The sequence below is a fragment of the Oncorhynchus keta genome, chromosome 8, assembly GCF_023373465.1.
Source record: "Oncorhynchus keta strain PuntledgeMale-10-30-2019 chromosome 8, Oket_V2, whole genome shotgun sequence".
Lineage (NCBI taxonomy): Eukaryota > Metazoa > Chordata > Actinopteri > Salmoniformes > Salmonidae > Oncorhynchus > Oncorhynchus keta.
This window is the reverse complement of record NC_068428.1, coordinates 4,299,119-4,320,932: the sequence shown is the minus strand read 5'-3', so window position 1 is coordinate 4,320,932 and position 21,814 is coordinate 4,299,119. Positions and strand designations below refer to the sequence as shown.

The following is a 21,814-nucleotide window of genomic DNA, read 5'->3' as shown; positions in this document are numbered from 1 at the left end:
CTGGGTGGTCAAATGTCATATTTTATCTGGCTTAAATAATTCCTTGCTGCACAGAGGTCCTTTCTTGATGTGTCAATGTAAGAGGTCTTCCCCGACCGTAACTATGGTTTAATTTGTGTGCTGTAAAAATAGAGATGCAGGCTGAAGCATGTTTAAAGTCGGCTTCTCAGTTTTCTAAATTGAGGTTGTGTCCTGCATATGACCTAATACGATTTCCATCTGCCCTCCCTTGGAATCTTGTTTCTCCCACTGTGGAAAGGAGATACTTTCCATGGTAATACCACGTGCATTCCCGGTGCCAGTGGTGGGTGGAGATGAATGGCTGGCCCCTGTAAAGAATAAAGCCTTTGGGAGGTTGAGAGAGAATGTTCCTTTTCCTCAGAATACTCCTGTGGCCTTAAACAGTTCTGATCAATGGTGAGAGCAGCAAAGCCACACTACTCATTTTATTTTTTGCATGAGAGCTAGTTCAAGATCAACTTTTAAATCACAAATATCTGCTAGACAAACATTGACATCTGTCTAAATGTACTACTACCAAGCTTATTTCAATATCACAACTAAGCCAAATAAAACATTTCACAACTGAAACTCAATTTATGACCTCTGGTTCTCAATGTATTTCTTTAGATTTGAAACAAGCTAACCAACTTTAGGAAAGTCCTGATCAGATTTTATACCATCCTATAAATAAACAGTAGTATAGCATTCATGACCATAGTAAAGAATTCTATAAATATTTACAAAAGGTTGACTAACTCATTTATCTCCTTTCTAGATACCTCTCTGGTCCCAAAGAGCTTAAAAACAGAGCTCGTATATCTTCTCCCATAAACTAATGCTGGTTAAGCAAGCATACAGTGCACACATTAAAACAGCCAGTAGTCATCTAAGTTTGCTTATGTTGGCACTGTATGTGGTACTATTATATAAACAAAATTCCAAGCAAGAGCTTGACAGCAGTTACTGTACATGAGACTTGACAAAGCAAAACCTGTCTAGAGAAGTCCAGTGTCATTTACAGTATTTATATAGAAATATCTAAGTGCCTTGTTAATGGATATTTCACCAATGTCCTTAATTTGTACTCTCACTAGACTAACTAGAGTTGAGTTCTTCCCTTGGATGCTGAGAAGAACACGTCCAATGGCGAGCTAGCGTTGCAGGCAGGGATCTCATAGGCTCCTAGACAGAGCCATCACCAGCCCTATGAGGATTAGAGTTGTGTGTCCAGATCCTCCTGAATTTGAGTTGGAAATCTTGATACGTCCTTCTACAGCTGGGTGCACCTTCTTCCTCTCAGTAATGTAGCTGGCCACCACCGAAATGTCCATGTCACCTGTAAGATAAACTATTTTCAACCCCCATGAACCAGTTAACCAACAACTTATCTGGTAAATAAGTTGGGCAACAGAAAATGCTCAAGGGGTTCCTGTTCATTTTTATTTTATTTTATTTCACCTTTATTTAACCAGGTAGGCTAGTTGAGAACAAGTTCTCATTTGCCACTGCGACCTGGCCAAGATAAAGCATAGCAGTGTGAACAGACAACAGAGTTACACATGGAGTAAACAATTAGCAAGTCAATAACACAGTAGAAAAAATGGGGAGTCTATATACAATGTGTGCAAAAGGCATGAGGAGGTAGGCGAATAATACAATTTTGCAGATTAACACTGGAGTGATAAATGATCAGATGGTCATGTACAGGTAGAGATATTGGTGTGCAAAAGAGCAGAAAAGTAAATAAATAAAAACAGTATGGGAATGAGGAAGGTGAAAATGGGTGGGCTATTTACCTATAGACTATGTACAGCTGCAGCGATCGGTTAGCTGCTCAGATAGCTGATGTTTGAAGTTGGTGAGGGAGATAAGTCTCCAACTTCAGCGATTTTTGCAATTCGTTCCAGTCACAGGCAGCAGAGTACTGGAACGAAAGGCGGCCAAATGAGGTGTTGGCTTTAGGGATGATCAGTGAGATGCGCGTGCTACGGATGGGTGTTGCCATCGTGACCAGTGAACTGAGATAAGGCGGAGCTTTACCTAGCATGGACTTGTAGATGACCTGGAGCCAGTGGGTCTGGCGACGAATATGTAGTGAGGGCCAGCCGACTAGAGCATACAAGTCGCAGTGGTGGGTGGTATAAGGTGCTTTAGTGACAAAACGGATGGCACTGTGATAGACTGCATCCAGTTTGCTGAGTAGAGTGTTGGAAGCCATTTTGTAGATGACATCGCCGAAGTCGAGGATCGGTAGGATAGTCAGTTTTACTAGGGTAAGCTTGGCAGCGTGAGTGAAGGAGGCTTTGTTGCGGAATAGAAAGCCGACTCTTGATTTGATTTTCGATTGGAGATGTTTGATGTGAGTCTGGAAGGAGAGTTTGCAGTCTAGCCAGACACCTAGGTACTTATAGATGTCCACATATTCAAGGTCGGAACCATCCAGGGTGGTGATGCTAGTTGGGCATGCGGGTGCAGGCAGCGATCGGTTGAAAAGCATGCATTTGGTTTTACTCGCGTTTAAGAGCAGTTGGAGGCCACGGAAGGAGTGCTGTATGGCATTGAAGCTCGTTTGGAGGTTTGATAGCACAGTGTCCAATGACGGGCCGAAAGTATATAGAATGGTGTCGTCTGCGTAGTGGTGGATCAGGGAATCGCCCGCAGCAAGAGCAACATCATTGATATATACAGAGAAAAGAGTCGGCCCGAGAATTGAACCCTGTGGCACCCCCATAGAGACTGCCAGAGGACCGGACAGCATGCCCTCCGATTTGACACACTGAACTCTGTCTGCAAAGTAATTGGTGAACCAGGCAAGGCAGTCATCCGAAAAACCGAGGCTGTTGAGTCTGCCGATAAGAATATGGTGATTGACAGAGTCGAAAGCCTTGGCGAGGTCGATGAAGACGGCTGCACAGTACTGTCTTTTATCGATGGCGGTTATGATATCGTTTAGTACCTTGAGTGTGGCTGAGGTGCACCCGTGACTGGCTCGGAAACCAGATTGCACAGCGGAGAAGGTACGGTGGGATTCGAGATGGTCAGTGACCTGTTTGTTGACTTGGCTTTCGAAGACCTTAGATAGGCAGGGCAGGATGGATATAGGTCTATAACAGTTTGGGTCCAGGGTGTCTCCCCCTTTGAAGAGGGGGGATGACTGCGGCAGCTTTCCAATCCTTGGGGATCTCAGACGATATGAAAGAGCGGTTGAACAGGCTGGTAATAGGGGTTGCGACAATGGCGGCAGATAGTTTCAGAAATAGCGGGTCCAGATTGTCAAGCCCCGCTGATTTGTACGGGTCCAGGTTTTGCAGCTCTTTCAGAACATCTGCTATCTGGATTTGGGTAAAGGAGAACCTGGAGAGGCTTGGGTGAGGAACTACGGGGGGGGGCGGAGCTGTTGGCCGAGGTTGGAGTAGCCAGGCGGAAGGCATGGCCAGCCGTTGAGAAGTGCTTATTGAAGTTTTCGATAATCATGGATTTATCGGTGGAGACCGTGTTTCCTAGCCTCAGTGCAGTGGGCAGCTGGGAGGAGGTGCTCTTGTTCTCCATGGACTTCAGTGTCCCAGAACTTTTTGGAGTTGGAGCTACAGGATGCAAACTTCTGACTGACTGCGTGTATTGGTTCCTGACTTCCCTGAACAGTTGCATATCACGGGGGCTATTCGATGCTATTGCAGTCCGCCATAGGATGTTTTTGTGCTGGCCGAGGGCAGTCAGGTCTGGAGTGAACCAAGGGCTGTATCTGTTCTTGGTTCTGCATTTTTTGAACGAAGTTATGAGTCTGCAGAAAGGAGCTCATCCCTAGAGATATTATCAGCGTCCTTAAAGGCACCCTGGCCAATTCCTTATTTAGTGGATGACAGGGTTGGGGTCAATTACATTGCAGACAATTCAGGAAGTACATTGAAATTCTCAATGCTTTGAGGAAAATGTAGAATTTGGTTTACTTTCTGAATTGACCCCAATCCTCGTGCACTATACAGGGAATTGGTTGTCTCCAATGGCACCCTTAGTGTTCTAATCTATTCAATTCTGTGAGCTCACCACTGTCGTGTTTCAGCTTCTCCTCTTTGATCATGGAGAATCCGTCTCCTCCTTCCACCAAGTAGGAGGGCAGGACCACCTTGTATAGTCTGCTGTTGTCCAGTGGCTCATAGACGGGCACCCGGCAGTTCGTACAGAGCACACTGATACTCCTGGCACGCTCCCCTGGGGGCCTTGACATATCATACTCTACATGGAATCCTATTGAGATTATAGGAGTGAAATAAAGTCAGTCCAAAACACTTGTCCTCATTCCTCTCCATGTAGGTTTGACTAAGAGGGGAAAAGCAAAACAATAGTAAATTCAATGTAGGTGCACAGGTTCTTGGGGATAGATAGCTGGAGACAAGTGCCTGATGTCAACTGGTTTAGGTTACATTATGACCCTCTTTACCAATGAAAATGAAATGGAGACTGATACCTGATACTTGAAGGAATTCCCCTGTGTTCCCTCCATATCTCCTGACAGAGTGCTCAAAAGCTTTCCTCAGAGTGGAGCCCTTCAGCTGCACCAGATCATAGGTGCCTCCAAATGGCAACACAGCAATTAGGTCTTCCATCGTGATGGAACCTAACAAAATACATTTCAATCAGTTTCCACATTGAGGGAGAAAACCCCAGAAATGGCAAACACAAGGCTGGTTTCCTGGACACAGATTAAGCCTAGTCCTGGACAACAACAAAAAACAAGCTCAATGGAGAATCTCCATTGAATTTTCTGCTGTAGTCCAGGAAACAGCCCCATAAGGCAAACGCACCATTTCGGCTGCGTTCATCTATGGATGACCGTATTGATCCCCCTTGGACGATGCAGGAGCTGACATGGTTCCACTGAAGCTCATCTGCATATTTAATGTTGTGGTGTACCTACAGCAAAATAACAGGATTTCATCAGTAGGCTACAGACTGACCGAAAAGGTACCAGGTTTGGGTAGCTGTCCTGCGTACTACTAACTCACCATAGCGTCGCAGATTAGGTTTCCCAGGTTGCACTCTCGGAACCTGCACTCTTCAAACGTTCCATTGAGATACACCAGGGTCTCCCCCACATACTGGGAGGAGTAATTTGCCAGGGCCTTTTTCCACTCGTTTACGTCAGCAAGAATACTGGGGTCTGACAAGAGGAAATCAGATGCAGTTACTGGGTTAATTCGGTGCCTTTTGAGAAGTGTAACTTGGTTTCACCTCAATTTAACATTCGGTCATGATACATTTTAAAATGCCTTGTTTTCCCCATCTCAAGAGGTTAAATAAAATTACTATTGATGATAAAGAAACTTGTGACACGGGGAATGGAAGCTTGTGTGCAACAGAGTGTCAATTGAATGCAAGCTTCACAAAACACAGATTTAAAACATTTCTAGTTTATGGGTACCCAGCTAGCAATGGGGGGGAAAAAAACTTTACAAACAATTCGGCCCAAAACTAGACCTCTTCTGGGGAGCTGGAACTGATTGAGTCGGCCCAGAATCGGATGTTGGACTTAGCCTGGAATCAAAATTAATGACTGCCCAGAATCGGCCCATTTCCATCTACTGGAAATTCAGTCAACTTTGCCGGCATTTTACCAGGATTGCACCAGAAGTGTCCCGATGCAAATTTAAATGTATACAAAATTACCCAAATTTAGTCATTTAAATTACTATTATACATTTTATGCATAAATTATACCCATCCACCCAACAAACAAAAAAAGTATGTCGGAGGAAACACCGTACACCTGGTGACCATGTCAGCGCGCATGCTCCTGGCCCGCCACAGGAGTCGCTACAGCACAAGGACATCCTGGCCGGCCAAACCCTCCCCTAACTCGGACGACTCCGGGCCAATTGTACGTTGCCTCATGGGTCTCCTGGTCGTGGCCGGCACGAGTATCGAACTAGCATCTTTGGCAAGCAGTTTGCGCTGCGATGCATTGTCTTAGACCGCTCCCCGACCCGGGAGGCTCCAGCCACAAAGTTAATGCGTATCAATTGCCTTGCACAAAGCATCAAAATACTACTTAAAACAGGACTCTTAAAGAAATTAATTATAATTATTGTATTTTTTTATCAAACATTGAGTATGTATTTTTCTATTGAAATGTTATTTATATAAAGCAGCCCGTGTACTCATCTGCCAGAGAGTAGGCCCGAGCCCCAAGTAATACATTTGGGCCAGATAACTCAGGCCGATTCCGGTGTGAGTTCAAATCCCTGCATCCTAACCATAAGCAATACTGCCAAAGGCGGCCCAGACTGTCGGCAGAGTCTGACTCTCAGCCGGAATCGGTCCAGATCCACTGTGGTAACTAGGTTGACATGTTCAGTTTTCCACAAGAAAATGGCCAAAAAAAAAAATAGTAGAACTTGCTCACCTGCTTTTACTCTGTGATTTGACTATTAGATGTTCAATGGAATAGTTTCACCTTTTTAAAACGAGAGTTCAGTTCACCTTAAAATAAGGGTCAGATGTAAATGAATCACTAATCACATGAAATAGTCATCTTCAGAAGTGACTGTCAAAGAAAATAAATAACTAGGGCTTTACAATGGTGGTGAAACTTGGAGACAGTGGATTGAAATCTTCCTAGAAGTGACCGGTTTGACTGATGCTGAATGTTGGCACTTTAGCAAGCCTTTATTCATAAAGTATTTATTGAATTCTCCATGTGACTATGTTAAAGTGCACTTCATTTAACAGAACAGGCTTTTAAAATGCAATATCAAAGGTATTTTATGAGGATCCCCATTAGCTGTTGCAAAAGCAGCAGCTATTCTTCCTGGGGTCCACACAAAACATAATACAGATCATTATACAAGAACAGCTCATGGACAGAACTACATTTTTTTTTTAAAGGCACATGTAGCCTACATATCAATGCATACAAACTATCTAGGTCAAATAGGGGAGAGGCGTTGGGCCACGAAGTGTTGCTTTATCTTAAAAAAACAACAGGTTTGCTGTTTATTTGAGCAATACGGGAAGGAAGTTCCATGCAATAATAATACTGTACGTTTTCTTGAATTTGTTCTGGATTTGGGGACTAAGAAAAGACCCCTTGTGGAATGTCTGGTGGGTTAAGTGTGTGTCAGAGCTGTGTGTAAATTGACTAGGCAAACAATTTGGGAATTTCAACATTGTTTCTTTCCTGGATTTAGCCACTATATTGTGATCACTGCATCCAATAGGTACGGGTACAGCTTTAGCGCAAAGTTCTACAGTATTAGTACAAATGTGATCGAAACATGTGGATGATCTTGTTCCTGTAGCGGTTGATTAATAACCTGAACCAGATTACAGACACTGGTTACAGTGAGAAGCTTCCTCTTGAGCGGACAGCTTGATGAAAAATCAGGTCCCCAAGAAAGTAGACCTCTCGGTTTACATACATTATCAAGCATTTCACATATTATTTAGATACTGACTGTTAGCCTGTAGCAACACCCCAAAAGAAAAGGCTTTAGATGTGCCAAGTGAACCTGCAACCACAGCACTTCAATAACACTTGACATGAGATCTTCTCTAAACATTACAGGGATATGGCTCTGAATATATACAGCAACACCTCCCCCATAAGCATTTCTGTCTCTTCTATAAATGTTATATCCTTGTATTGCTACTGATGCATCAAATTAATTATCTAAGCGATGGCTAATACATGACTGTTATCTGATGATACCAAGTTATTGATTTCATGAACCTTATATGGCTACATATCAATATGGGCTATTTTCAGCCTTTTCCTGGGTAGCTTATCAGAGAGACATAATATGAAAGGAACGCAAAAGGCACTAAATTTGTGGAACAACCCTACTATATAAAGTTGAACTTTTATACATTAATAAAAAATATACTGATAGTGGTACTGAAACTGACGTAGTCTTCACGTTAAAAATTCTAATAAATAGCAGATTGGTAACAGTGAACTCATGCTTAAGCGAAACACATTCTCATTGAATTAGTAAATATGAAATAAAAGCTTGAAGTAGAAAGTCAATGGTATGTGTCCACAGTAATGTTCAGTGGTGTTCTCCACCAGAGATTCAAATGATTACAAAACATAAGACAGTATCACCATGCTACACAGAGTCAAGAAAACCAAACGTGCTATTTTCACACTTCCTTCACAAGTGATAAGATAAACAGGAGCACTGCTGATGCAAACGGATGCCCATTTCACTGTGTAGGTCCAAAATGGCACCCTATTTCCTATACTACTTTTGATAAGGGCCAATAGGGCTCTGTTCAAAAGTAGTGGACTATATACTGTAGAGCACATATGTCAGAGTCAAGGCCCGCGGGCCACATCCGGCCCGCGAGAAGGTTTTTTACGGCCCCTGGGATGATCTTGATTTATTATTAGAACCGGCCCGCAGACCGCAGCAAGCCGGCAGCCCGCAGATCTTTTACACGCACCAATACTACATTTCCCACAATGCAACGGTGACGCACCGAGCAGTAGGCTGCTTCATTTCAATATTTATTGGCACAGCAGTTGTCAGCATCACAGTAAAATTAACTTTCAGATACCCATCAAAAATGGCAAAACGGAAGGTGGACACTGAGAACCGGGGTTTCAAACAAGGTGGGAGTCGGAGTATTTGTTCACGGAGGTAGCTGGAAAACCTGTGTGTCTTCTGTGTGGAGAAAGTGTGGCGGTACTGAAAGAGTATAATCTGAGACGACATTATGAAACGAAACACGCGGACAAAAACAAGAATATGGACATGGAACAAAGGCTACAAAAGGCAGAGGAATTAAAACGAGGCCTCAAATCTCGACAGGCTCTGTTCAAAAAAGCCAAATCACAAGGCCAGGCTGCTGTCAAGGCCAGTTTTATTTTGGCAGAAGAGATCGCTAAATCAGCCCGGCCATTTACGGAGGGGATTTCATCAAAAACTGCATGATTAAAGTTTGTGACGAAGTTTGCCCAGAAAGAGGCAACTCTTTTTAAATGTGAGTCTGAGCAGAAACACCATTGCCGAGAGAGTAGACCAGTTGTCCATCAATCTAAAAGAGCAGCTTGTGAAAAAGGGAAAAGATTTCATTGCATATTCCTTGGCTGTGGATGAGAGCACCGACATTTCTGACATTGCCCAGTTGTCAATTTTCATCCGCGGAGTGGACTCCAGCCTAAGCGTGACAGAGGAGCTTTTGGCTTTACGTCCTATGCATGGCACAACTACGGGGCATGATTTGTATGAAGAGGTGTCAAGATGTGTAAATGAGATGGAGCTGCCTTGGGAAAAACTCGTGGGTTTGACAACCGACGGAGCACCTGCGATGTGTGGACACAGGAGCGGACTGGTGGCGAAGATACGGGAAAAGATGCAAGAGGAAAACGCGACAGGTGAGCTGACAGCTTATCATTGTATCATACACCAGGAAGCGTTGTGCGGTAAAGCCTTGAAAATGGAGCATGTAATGAGCATCATCACGCGCACAGTTAACTTTATCAGAGCCAAAGGTTTGAATCACCGCCAGTTCAAGGCATTTCTGACGGAGTTAGAAACGGAGCATGGTGATTTGCCTTATCACACAGAGGTGCGATGGCTAAGCCAGGGAAAGGTGCTTCAAAGATGTTTCGAGCTTCGTGAGGAGATTTGTCTGTTCTTGGACAGCAAAGGGAAAGACACAACACAACTCCGAGACGAAATGTTTCTGTGTGAAATGGCTTTTCTGTGTGACATTACGAGTCATCTGAATGCAATGAACTTGCAGCTGCAGGGTCGGGATCGTGTCATCTCTGATATGTACAGTACAGTGAAGGCATTTAAAACCAAACTGACTCTGTGGGAGACGCAGATGCGGAAAGAAAATTTGAGCCACTTTCCCAGCTGCCAGACCATGAAAGAGAAGCTCTCTACCAGTGCGTTCCCGAGCGCACAGTTGGCTGATAAAATAGGTATGCTTGCCGCTGACTTTCGACGCCGATTTGCTGACTTTGAAGCACAAAAAGCAGGTTGGAACTGCTCGGTAACCCATTTGCTGTTGACGTGGAAAGCTCACCACCAAACCTCCAAATGGAGTTGATTGACCTCCAATGCAATGATGCACTGAGGGCAAAATATGCGGCAGTGGGTGCTGCGGAGTTCGCCCGTTTCCTCCCCGACACAATGCCCCAGCTGCGCATCCAGGCTGCTCAAACGTTGTCTATGTTTGGCAGCACATACCTGTGTGAACAACTGTTTTCTTTGATGAACTTGAACAAAACATCACACAGAAGTCGACTTACTGCTGAACACCTCCACTCAATTCTGAGGATTTCCTCAGCTCAGAGCCTTACCCCGAACATTGATGAACTTGTGGAAAAGATGGGACACCACCAAGTATCACCCTCAACCTCAAACAAGTGAACATTACTGTGCAATCACATATTTAGAGTTTTTACTCAGTTCAAGTTTAAAAGTTAAAGTTTAATATTTGTTTTCACTGCATGTTACTTCTCCTTAAACAAAGTGTTGTTTTTGATTAATAGATTTTTGCACTTTATTTTATTGTATTTCAATCCAATTATATTTTAAAAATATTTCAGTTGAGTGGATGATAGAAAATTGCTATTATTGTTTTTTTCTTTGAAGTAAATTTAGCCCACTTTTGCTAAAATAGAAAATATAGGCTACTGATGGTGCCTTGAATACCGGTTTCTTTCATTTAATGTTCATGTTATGGGGATTTTTATATAAAGGAAATTTGTCTTTTGTGTCTGTTGAAAATTAAAGATTACTGACAGAGCCATAAGAAAATATTGCTTTATTTATCTGATCATATTGGAATATATTTGTTAGGTTTTCAGTAGGTTCAATTAGGTTCACTAGACTATATGCGTCATTTAAAAATTTTTCAATGAACATTCGAACAGTCCGGCCCTCGGCTTGTAGCTACATTTTTTATTTGGCCCTCCGTCCATTTGACTTTGACACCCCTGCTGTAGAGAATAGGGTGCCATTTAAGACACACTTACTGGCAACTTCACCTCATTTTACTCAGTAGTACTGTACTCACCCTCTGGTACAGAGCTGTCCAGCAGGATGGGGTTGCCTGTGGCCTGGACCACATTACCAGCCTCATCAAATGTCACCTTCAGGTAACCCAGATATTTCCCAAAAGCAAAGGCCTGCACCACAGGGACGTCCCGCCCTTCCTCTGATTTCACCATGACGGGGTAAGGACCTGCCGGAACCTCAGAGGAAGGTTTCTCTCCTATCGAAAACAGTGAATGTAAACAATGGAATTAAATGAATGGTTTTCCATATCAAGCATCAGTCGCATTGTAATCATGCTTAAGAAAATAGCCTAGCAATTAAACAACGCCTAAATAACTGTATGAATGCATTAAGATATCAACTGGGTTTCAATTAGCTGCTGTATAACAGAATGAATCCAGGCCATCGACTTCTTGGATTCTTATGTTCTTACTTTCTCACCACATCAGCCTGAACTACACTGACTTTCCAGGCAGAATTACTGAACAAAGGGCTTACTGTTTGTGGTTTAGTGAACTGTTCTAAAGTGTAGGCCTCACATCAAAGGGAATCCTTATAGCCATCACAGAGTCCTCGCTCTTTAAAAAAAGAAGCAGCAGCATAGCATAGGTACTGAACTTGCAAGCATGGGAACCAGCCAGTGCACCGATTCTAACCAATATGAATCATGGCTGCTGTTGTGGAAAAAGCTCAGCACGGCACAAGCTAACTGTGGCTACATCCCAAATGGCACCCTAATCTCTTTGTAGGGAGTGCCATTTGGGACACACACAAAAACAAAAGGCCAGGATCGGCATCAGGTACGACAGGTGGCAGATACTCATTGTTCCAGCTTTTTGATATTGCACTAATTAAGGATGTGGATCCCTCAAATCACAGACCAAGAGCTGCTGAGGCATAAAGTAATATACTGCCTGTGTGGTAAAAACAGCATGGTGTGGTTGTTGGTTGAGTTATTAGTAAGCCTTCTTCCTTCTGGACTGAAGGCAGAATTTATGTGCTTGTTGTTTGAGTTTCTATGGTGCTGTGGTTAGAGTGAGACCACAGATGCTTCCAATTATATTTCCAGTCTGTTTTTCCATTATATGATTTCATGGTTGGATCGCTTGTAAGGAAGGAAAACTGAAGACATCCAGGGACATATGCATGTTCAGTTTGGGAATCAACTGTAGGTTCCACAATTCCTTACAAAAACTTATGACAGTTAAAAAATGATGGTGTTAGGATGAAATACAATCATAGAGATTGTAACCTCGTCCCCAAGCTCAGAGAGAGCCCTGGCTGGCAGATGAAATTACTATGATTGTAAATATTAAACAAAAGTAGTCTGTAGTAAACACTGCATACCGTACCTGTGTACAGAAATGTGTTGCTGTGTCCTCCAATGACCACATCCACGCCCTTCACCCTTCTGGCTATTTCTTTGTCCGTAACGAAGCCAGAGTGACCGAGGGCGATGATCTTGTTGACCCCCAGGGTGATGAGTTTGTCGACCTGGGGCTGAAGGGCATCAATCTCATCCTCAAACACTAAGTTAGGTCCTGCAACAGAATGAGGAACAAAAATACATTTTATATCAGGGGAATTATTTAAATGTTTCCCAAACTCACTCCTTATGACCCCAAGTGGTGCACATTTTGTTTTTTGCCCTAACACTACACAGCTGATTCAAATGATCAAAGCTTGGCGATTAGTTCATTATTTGAATCAGCTGTGTAGTGCTATGGCAAAAAAACAAAACGTGCACCCCTTGCGGTCCCGACGACCGAGTTTGAGAAACCCTGATCTAGAGGAAGGCATTATTAAAATCATAGTGTAAATATTGGAAGCAAACATGAAGCAACCTAGACAGAGCAATCAATATGGATTATTGTGACGAGAGTAGGAGAGGAGCGAATGCATGAATATGAAACTGAATAGAGGGAGAATAAAAGGATTGAGGAGAGAAGGAAGATACATTAATAGAGGGGGGGGGTGAGGAGAAGCTAAAACTTCAATCAAAACCGTAATCAAGTCAAAACATAATTGTACCCGTTTGTGACAGGGCAGGTGTTTCCTTTGAAGTGTATCCAACCACGCCCACTTTCTGAGAGCCAACATCAAATATCTTATATGGGAAATAAAGCCCGCTGATGTGTGGGGCAAGTGTGTCATCTGCTTTGATGTTAGCACTGAGGACTGTGCACTTCACCTCCTGGAGAAACGGCTTGATAAGTCCCTCCACGTTATTGTCAAACTCATGATTCCCCAGAGCCTATAAAGTTACAAACAAAGGCAAAGGTCAACCACAATATTTCCCGATTAACAACAATGTTGAACCAACCATACTGTTCTGGTGTTATTGTGCTGCCAAGTCCATTTTAGATGAGTCTATCTAATGTTTTTCTTCATCTAATTGCTACGTAAGTGCATGTCCACTAACAACTGATGGAAAGAAAAATATATATATTATTTGTTTTATACATAACTAATTAGCGTCCTCCTGGGGTAGGCTTCCTGACCATATTATGAATATGGCTTCAATTTTTCCCAGACAATGTCACACTGAGAATTGAAGACCTTTGTCTGGACTTGTCTTGTCCACCACATTGACACCTTGCTCCAGGCTACTTGTCCCTTGTACGTCACAGATTAATACACCGCGGAGTACCCTATCCCTAAAGACCCTACGGAAAATATATCTCTACACACCAGGGTGGATCCCAAATGGCACCCTGTTCTTATTCTCTTTATAGTGTACTACTTTTAATAAAAAGGCCCCTGGTCAAACGTAGTGCACTGTATAGGGCAGGGTACTCATCTCTTACCCTATGGCGATCCGGAGCCTGCTGGTTTTCTGTTCTACCTGATAATTCAATCTAATCAAACTGTCACATGCGCCGAATACAACAAGTGTAGACCTTACCGTGAAATGCTTACTTACAAGCCCTTAACCAACAGTGCAGTTCAAGAAGAGTTAAGAAAATATTTACAAAATAAACTAAAGTAAAAAATAAAACAAATAACAATAAAATAACGAGGCTATATATATAGGGGGTACTGTAACCAAGTCAGTGTGTGGGGTTACAGGTTAGTTGATGTAATTTATACATTTAGGTAGGGGTGAAGTGACTGTGCATAGATAATAAACTTTGAGTAGCAGCAGTGTACAAAACAAATGGGGGGGGGGGCCTTTTGGTCCTGGACTTGGCGCTCCGGTAACACTTGACGTGCGGTAGCAGAGAAAACAGTCTATGACGTGGGTGACTGGAGTCTCTGATAATTTTATGGGCTTTCCTCTGACGCCGCCTATTATATAGGTCCTGGGTGGCAGGAAGCTTGGCCCCAGTGAAGCTGTTAAGGAGCCTTTTGGTCCTAGACTTGGCGCTCCGGTAACACTTGACGTGCGGTAGCAGAGAAAACAGTCTATGACGTGGGTGACTGGAGTCTCTGATAATTTTATGGGCATTCCTCTGACACCGCCTATTATATAGGTCCTGGGTGGCAGGAAGCTTGCCCCAATGATGTACTGGGCCGTACGCACTACCCTCTGTAGCGCTTCACGGTCAGATGCCGAACAGTTGTCATTCCAGGCGGTGATGCAACCGGTCAGGATGCTCTCGATGGTGCAGCTGTAGAACGTTTTGAGGATCTGGGGTCCCATGCCAAGTCTTTTCAGTCTCCTGAGGTGGAAAAGGTTTTGGTGGGCCCTCTTCACGACTGTCTTGTTATGTTTGGACCATGATAGTTGGTGATGTGGACACCAAGGAAGCTTTCAACCTGCTCCACTACAGCCCCGTCAATGAGAATGGGGGCCTGTTCGGCCCGCTTTTTCCTGTAATCTACGATCAGCTCCTTTGTCTTGCTCACATTGAGGAAGAGGTTGTTGTCCTGGCACCACACTGCCAGTTCTCGGACCTCCTCCCTATAGGCTGTCTCATCGTTATCATTGATCAGGCCTACCACTGTTGTGTCGTCAGTAAACTTGATGATGGTGTTGGAGTCGTGCTTGGCCATGCAGTCGCGGGTGAACAGGGAGTACAGAAGGGGCCCCAGTACTGAGGAGCAGCGTGGCAGACATGTTGTTGCCTAACCTTATCACCTGTGGGCGGCCCGTCAGGAAGCACGGGATCCAGTTGAAGAGGGGGTTGCTTAGTTCCAGGGTCCTTGCTTGGTGATGAGCTTTGTGGCCACTATGGTGTTGACCTCTGAGCTGTAGTCAATGAACAGCATTGTCACATAGGTGTTCCTTTTGTCCAGGTGGGAAAGTGTGGAGTGCGATTGAGATTGTCATCTGTGGAGCTGTTGGGGCGGTATGCGAATTGGAGTGGATCTAGGGTATCCGGGAGGATGCTGTTGATGTGAGCCATGACCAACCTTTCAAAGCACTTCAAGGCTACCGACATGAGTGCTACGGGGTGGTAATCATTTAGGCAGGTTAGCTTCACTTCCTTGGGCACAGGGACTATGGTGGTCTGCTTGAAACATGTAGGTATTACAGACTTGGTCAGGGAGAGGTTGAAAATGTCAATGAAGACACTTGCCAGTTGGTCAGCGCATACTTTGAGTACACGTCCTGTTAATGCTTCTGGCCCTGCAGCTTTGTGAATGTTGACCTGTTTGAAGGTGTTACGTTCCCCAGTTTGTGGTCCAAACACTTAAGACACACCCACTTACCCTCGCCTTATGCCCTTGGGGGAAATCTCCATCGCCATCTTGGAGGGTGGTCCAAATGATTAGCCAAGCAAGGGAAGTTTGCAAAGTAAGCCCCTCAGTCCTCGTTTTCAGTCGGCTTTGCGAGTGTACAATTATGTTCACTCCGGGCCTGAAACGCCCCATAATTCAATCCGCGACAATGGTACCTCCGCTAAGAAAAGTCTGCGAAAACTTAAACATCAATGGAGAAGTCAACATGCAAGTGTAAGTAAAAACGAATGCCAATAAGTTAGAAATGTTGCTACTATGTAAAAAGTTTGTTTTTGTTTGGTTATCTTTTGGAAAGTGTAGAAATAAAACATTTTCCTTCAGAAGTTCCAGCTGGGCAGGCTAACGTTAGTTAGCTAATTTATTTGCTCGTTATACGTATATTAATAATTATATATTTAATATAAGTAGATATGCACTCATAATTGACTGTAGCGCAAGTTATACCAGTGGCTGAAAACGCAATCAGAGGGATGAACGAGTCGTCGATTTCCGTCAAAGGGTGGTTCATTTAAAAATAAATCCTTCCTTCCTTCCTACCTCGCCCCCTTGCGAGCAGTGTATACTTGTCAAACGTCATCAGAAGTGTCCACTTAATTTAAAAATATTTATAAACCGGGTGGTTCGAGCGCTGAATGCTGATTGGCTGACAGCTGTGGTATAACAGACCATATACCACAGGTATGACAAAACATGCATTTTTACTGCTCTAATTACATTGGTAATTAGTTTAACCAGTTTGGTAACCAGTTTATAATAGCAATATGGCACCTCGGGGGTTTGTGGCATATGGCTAAGGGCTGTAGCCAGGCACTGTTGTGTTTGACAACAGCCCTTAGCCATGGTATATTGGCCATATACCACATATTGGCCATATATTGCTTAAATATACACTGCTCAAAAAAATAAAGGCAACACTTAAACAACACAATGTAACTCCAAGTCAATCACACTTCTGTGAAATCAAACTGTCCACTTAGGAAGCAACACTGATTGACAATACATTTTACATGCTGTTGTGCAAATGGAATAGACAACAGGTGGAAATTATAGGCAATTAGCAAGACACCCCCAATAAAGGAGTGGTTCTGCAGGTGGGGACCACAGACCACTTCTCAGTTCCTATGCTTCCTGGCTGATGTTTTGGTCAGTTTTGAATGCTGGCGGTGCTTTCACTCTAGTGGTAGCATGAGACGGAGTCTACAACCAACACAAGTGGCTCAGGTAGTGCAGCTCATCCAGGATGATACATCAATGCGAGCTGTGGCAAGAGGGTTTGCTGTGTCTGTCAGCATAATGTCCAGAGCATGGCGGCGCTACCAGGAGACAGGCCAGTACATCAGGAGATGTGGAGGAGGCCGTAGGAGGGCAACAACCCAGCAGCAGGACCGCTACCTCTGCCTTTGTGCAAGGAGGAGCAGGAGAAGCACTGCCAGAGCCCTGCAAAATGACCTCCAGCAGGCCACAAATGTGCATGTGTCTGCTCAAACGGTCAGAAACGGTCTCCATGAGGGTGGTATGAGGGCCCGACATCCACAGATGGGGGTTGTGCTTACCGCCCAACACCGTGCAGGACGTTTTTCATTTGCCAGAGAACGCCAAGATTGGCAAATTCGCCACGGGCGCCCTGTGCTCTTCACAGATGAAAGCAGGTTCACACTGAGCACGTGACCGTCTGGAGACTCCGTGGAGAATGTTCTGCTGCCTGCAACATCCTCCAGCATGACTGGTTTGGCGGTGGGTCAGTCATGGTGTGGGGTGGCTTTTCTTTGGGGGGCCGTACAGCCCTCCATGTGCTCGCCAGAGGTAGCCTGACTGCCATTAGGTACCGAGATGAGATCCTCAGACCCCTTGTGAGACCATATGCTGGTGCAGTTGGCCCTGGGTTCCTCCTAATGCAAGACAATGCTAGACCTCATGTGGCTGGAGCGTGTCAGCAGTTCCTGCAAGAGGAAGGCATTGATGCTATGGACTGGCCTGCCCATTCCCCAGACCTGAATCCAATTGAGCACATCTGGGACATCATGTCTTGCTCCATCCACCAACGCCACGTTGCACCACAGACTGTCCAGGAGTTGGCAGATGCTTTAGTCCAGGTCTGGGAGGAGATCCCCCAGGAGACCATCCGCCACCTCATAAGGAGCATGCCCAGGCGTTGTAGGGAGGTCATACAGGCACGTGGAGGCCACACACACTACTGAGCCTAATTTTGACTTGTTTTAAGGACATTACATCAAAGTTGGATCAGCCTGTAGTGTGGTTTTCCACTTTAATTTTGTGTGACTCCAAATCCAGGCCTCCATGGGTTGATACATTTGATTTCCATTGATAATTTGTGTGATTTTTGTCAGCACAATTCAACTATGTAAAGAAAAAGGTATTTAAGAATGTTTTTCATTCAGATCTAGAATGTGTTATTTTAGTGTTCCCTTTATTTTTTTGAGCAGTGTATCATAAGAATGTGGTACTGGTAATGTTGAGATCCCTGACTGACATAGGCATGTGGAGTCAAACAGGACCAGAACATCTTGTGCTTTCTCAGTTAGGCAGGAGACAGCTTCCTGCTGTAGATGAACAACCCAGAACTGTGTTTGCCTCAAAGTATCTTGCTTCAATCAGTTTATTCCAGTTCAGAATAAAAATGACTTGTATTTTGACAGCAACGGATCCAACCTAGACTTGTTTCCAACTATTTCTACAGTAAGATGTACAGTAGGCTTGATCATTTTTCATCTTCAGTTGTACTGTTACTTAGGGTTGAGCTATCAGTAGCTAGCTAACTCGCTTTGCCTAACGTTAGCTATTAGCTGTGTACAAGGCCAGGGAACTGTTTGAAAGAGAAACTCGCACATACTACTGAGACAGTACTCCCTTATTTCTGATTATCATCACCTTTTTATAAAATTACAACAATGCCTTGCCAGCTTACCTACTTTCCACTGTCGAAACACTGTTTCCTGACGCATTCTGCCCTGTTCTGAAATTCCCTACGTATAAGTAACTAAGCACTTCCCCGCACAAATGACATTGAGGGATCTCCTCGTTAATTCTCAACGTTTGTATGAAAGAGAGAAACTCATCAGTGTATTTATTGCCTTTTCGTGACGATTGAGCTGTCAGAACTTGTTGCTAGCATGAGTCCATTTGGGGAGTGGCAATGACAAGTCAGTGGCTGACAGCGCATCTGCTGTTAAACGACAGCGCTGCAGCTTGTCACCGAGTGAACGTCAAGAACACTCAAGAAAAAAAGACCGAGAAGCACACCGGCAGCTACCATACTGAGCAGAGACCGCTGCTTAGCAGTGAGCGCACTGAACAGAGACCGCAGTTGCACTTGGCCAAATCAATTCACTAACTAATTATACATGTACTATGACACGTCGCGATCCATACTTTCAAGAAAGGTTGTGTTCGACTTGTCCCAAAGATGTGATTTACTGATTGATCATTGTTTTCTGAGTTGTGATATTTGTAATAATAAATATTCAAGTAAAAAAAAAAAAAAAAGGTTGTTCGACTTTTCCAATCATTGTTGAGATCTGATATCCTGCAAAGTGCAAGAGGAGAGGTAGGCCAGACAATATCAACCAATCACATTTCTCAAATCCTTTCGGGGTAAATTCCAGCTACGCATGGAGAGGACAGTCCCGCCTAACAATAATACTTACAAAACGCGTGCTTGTGACGAAGAGCTACCTAAGTAAGTAACTGAAAGATGGTATATAAGGTAATTTCTTCAAATTTGTGAGGGTAGCTAATTAGTTGATCAATCATCATTTTCCGCTACTTCACTCAATCCCGTTTTAAAAATGATCATTTCCTAACACCAACCAGAACATGTTTCCTTGGCCACATATTTCCAGATTTTCATAAAACTGCCACACATGGGATCAATATTCTGCGTCTTTAAGTTTTGCCCGAGGCAAATGAGTAGGCTAGTCTTGGTGCGCTTCAATTAGCTCGTTCAATACAGCTGAGCAGGGGTTGCGTCGCACCGCCACTTCTCACAATTGTGGTCCTTTAGTAAAGTTTGATCAAAGCTGAATCAATGTCTTGGAAGATCATAATGATTCATTAGTATTCAACATATCGGATACAAATTTAACAGCATAGTATAACGTTACTGTTACACCAAAAACACCACCTCAGTTATGAGATTTTAGGATGGTTAGCTAGATAGCTGAATAAAAATACTGGAAGGTTAAAACCATCTGCTCGAATTTGCTCACAAATTCTAAATGCAGATATTCCCATGAAACTGGCATGCAGATGATGTTTGGACGTTTCACCGTAAAACGTGAAGAATTATCATTCACGATTGACAGTGATGATGGACTATTTTGAAATAGTGATAGTGTCCGGAGAATGTCGTGCCAAATCATTCTGTTGTCCCGCATATGGGTATTTTAAATGTGGTCACCCAGAGAGCATCCTCCGTTATGAAATGATACAGTCGCCCACATTAATATTCTACTGGAATGATGTGAACTGCTTACCATCGCATCGTAGCCAAGTTTATTCATAAAATAGGCAGCCTCGGCTCCCTTATATACATTAAACCAAACGGTTCCCTGAAATTGGTCGCCTGCGTCCAGCAGCATCACGTTCTTCTCCCGGCTCCGGATCTCCTGTATTTTCGTAAACCTCCTTGCCACACCGGCAAAACACGGAGGCTTGGTGCATTTGCCGTAACTGTTGCTCGTCTCCTCAACCCTTGCGTGGACGTCGTTGGTGTGAAGCAGGGTGAGTTCCCACGCTTCCACAGTAGAAACATGACTACAGATGCAGAGGTAGAGTAGAAGACCCTTCATAGACTCACTCACTGCCATCTTGTCGTTGACAGCGCACTGTATTAGAACACAGAAGTTCGTTCACCCGTACATTGACTGCACCAGAAGGCGTGGACAAAAGAAGGGGTGTTCTTCTCCAATCGTAGCATATCATTTACATAGCTTGGGTTGGTTTATGTGTTTACAGTGTGCGGTAACTTGACAAGGAATGCCCACACGCAATTCAATTACTTCCACCCTATTAAAAGGTATACAGCCATCCACAAACACAGCAAAGTTATACAGCCCACTCAATCATCGCATTGAACAGGTACAACTCTGGGTGATGACATCATCAAATGGGAAACGTCAAGGCCAATGTCAATAACCATGGACACATGAATAGTAATCATACTATATTGCAGGTAAGTACAATAACATATTCAATGTAATTATTTATATAATGTCCACACTATAACACTTCTCCCCCCTTAATTTCAATCCCCCTGTGAGAAAAGAACATATGATTAACAAGTAAACACCATCAGTGTTTTCTTTTCAACATTTTAGAACTTCTGCTAGTGTTACTGTAAATGTAAACAAACGAAAATTGACATTCCTTATTTATTTTCCACTAAGTCTGCTGTTCCAAACACTAACACCACAAGCCTCTTCGTCTCAACTACAGAGTTCGTCTTTCAGGAGGCTCGTGACTACGCTGTGATCTGCACTGTACTCCTGGTGTGCAACAACACACGGGTAGGCCGTGTCCCAGTGGAGCTGGGTCTGAGGCCACAGGAGCTGGTTAGGTGTTTGTTAGAGGAAGTCCATTACCCTCTGCAAGAACCACTGAATGCCCCTGTTCCTCATTAACTGTTTCCTGTGGGGTTTCCACTTGTATACTACCACCCGTAGCTGTTCCGTCTGAAAACATGGCATTTTCTTTGTCATAGCACAGGTGAATGTGATCCCGGTGTCTGCGCATGAATCGACCATCAGTCAGTTTGACCACAAAGGAGACTGGGCCACTCTGACTCAGAATGGTACTTGGCAACCAACGTTGGCTGCTTGTGAAGTTGCGGATGTAGACAGTGTCATTGGGTTTTAAATGTATCTCCCTCACAAGGTGGTCATGTCTTTCTTTTTGTTTCTCCTGCTTCCAGTCCACTCGTGCTTTGATGTCTGGACATAGTACATCCAGGTGAGCGTTTGGCTTTCTGCCCATCAGTATCTCAGCTGGAGCCTGTCTTGTTGTTTGTGGTATGATGCGGTACTGGAACTGAGAGAGCTTAGTTGTAATGGTTCCCCCAGTCATCGTTTTGAGCCCCTCTTTCAGTGTCTGCACAG

At 43.9% G+C, this 21,814-nt stretch overlaps 1 protein-coding gene across 1 annotated transcript; it reads right to left on the bottom strand.

The window, feature by feature from the left end:
• Window positions 1-428: 428 nt before the first annotated feature.
• nt5e (5'-nucleotidase, ecto (CD73)) lies at window positions 429-20,587 on the bottom strand. Its single transcript, XM_035774461.2, has 9 exons — window positions 20,195-20,587; window positions 13,047-13,269; window positions 12,368-12,556; window positions 11,035-11,232; window positions 5,007-5,161; window positions 4,806-4,914; window positions 4,469-4,618; window positions 4,048-4,248; window positions 429-1,339 (listed from the first exon to the last, which is right to left on the bottom strand). Exons 1-9 carry the CDS (start codon window positions 20,525-20,527, stop codon window positions 1,176-1,178), a joined length of 1,722 nt encoding a protein of 573 aa, XP_035630354.1. The 5' UTR covers window positions 20,528-20,587; the 3' UTR covers window positions 429-1,175.
• Between the last annotated feature and the right edge of the window lie 1,227 nt (window positions 20,588-21,814).

Coding starts and splice junctions, on each gene's coding strand:
- nt5e (XM_035774461.2), bottom strand. CDS start 20,527: ATGGCAGTGAGTGAGTCTATGAAGGGTCTTCTACTCTACCTCTGCATC. Junction 11,233..12,367: donor CAACACATTTCTGTACACAG/GTACGGTATGCA, acceptor TGTTTTCGATAG/GAGAGAAACCTTCCTCTGAG. Junction 4,619..4,805: donor AGATGAACGCAGCCGAAATG/GTGCGTTTGCCT, acceptor GTATTTTGTTAG/GTTCCATCACGATGGAAGAC.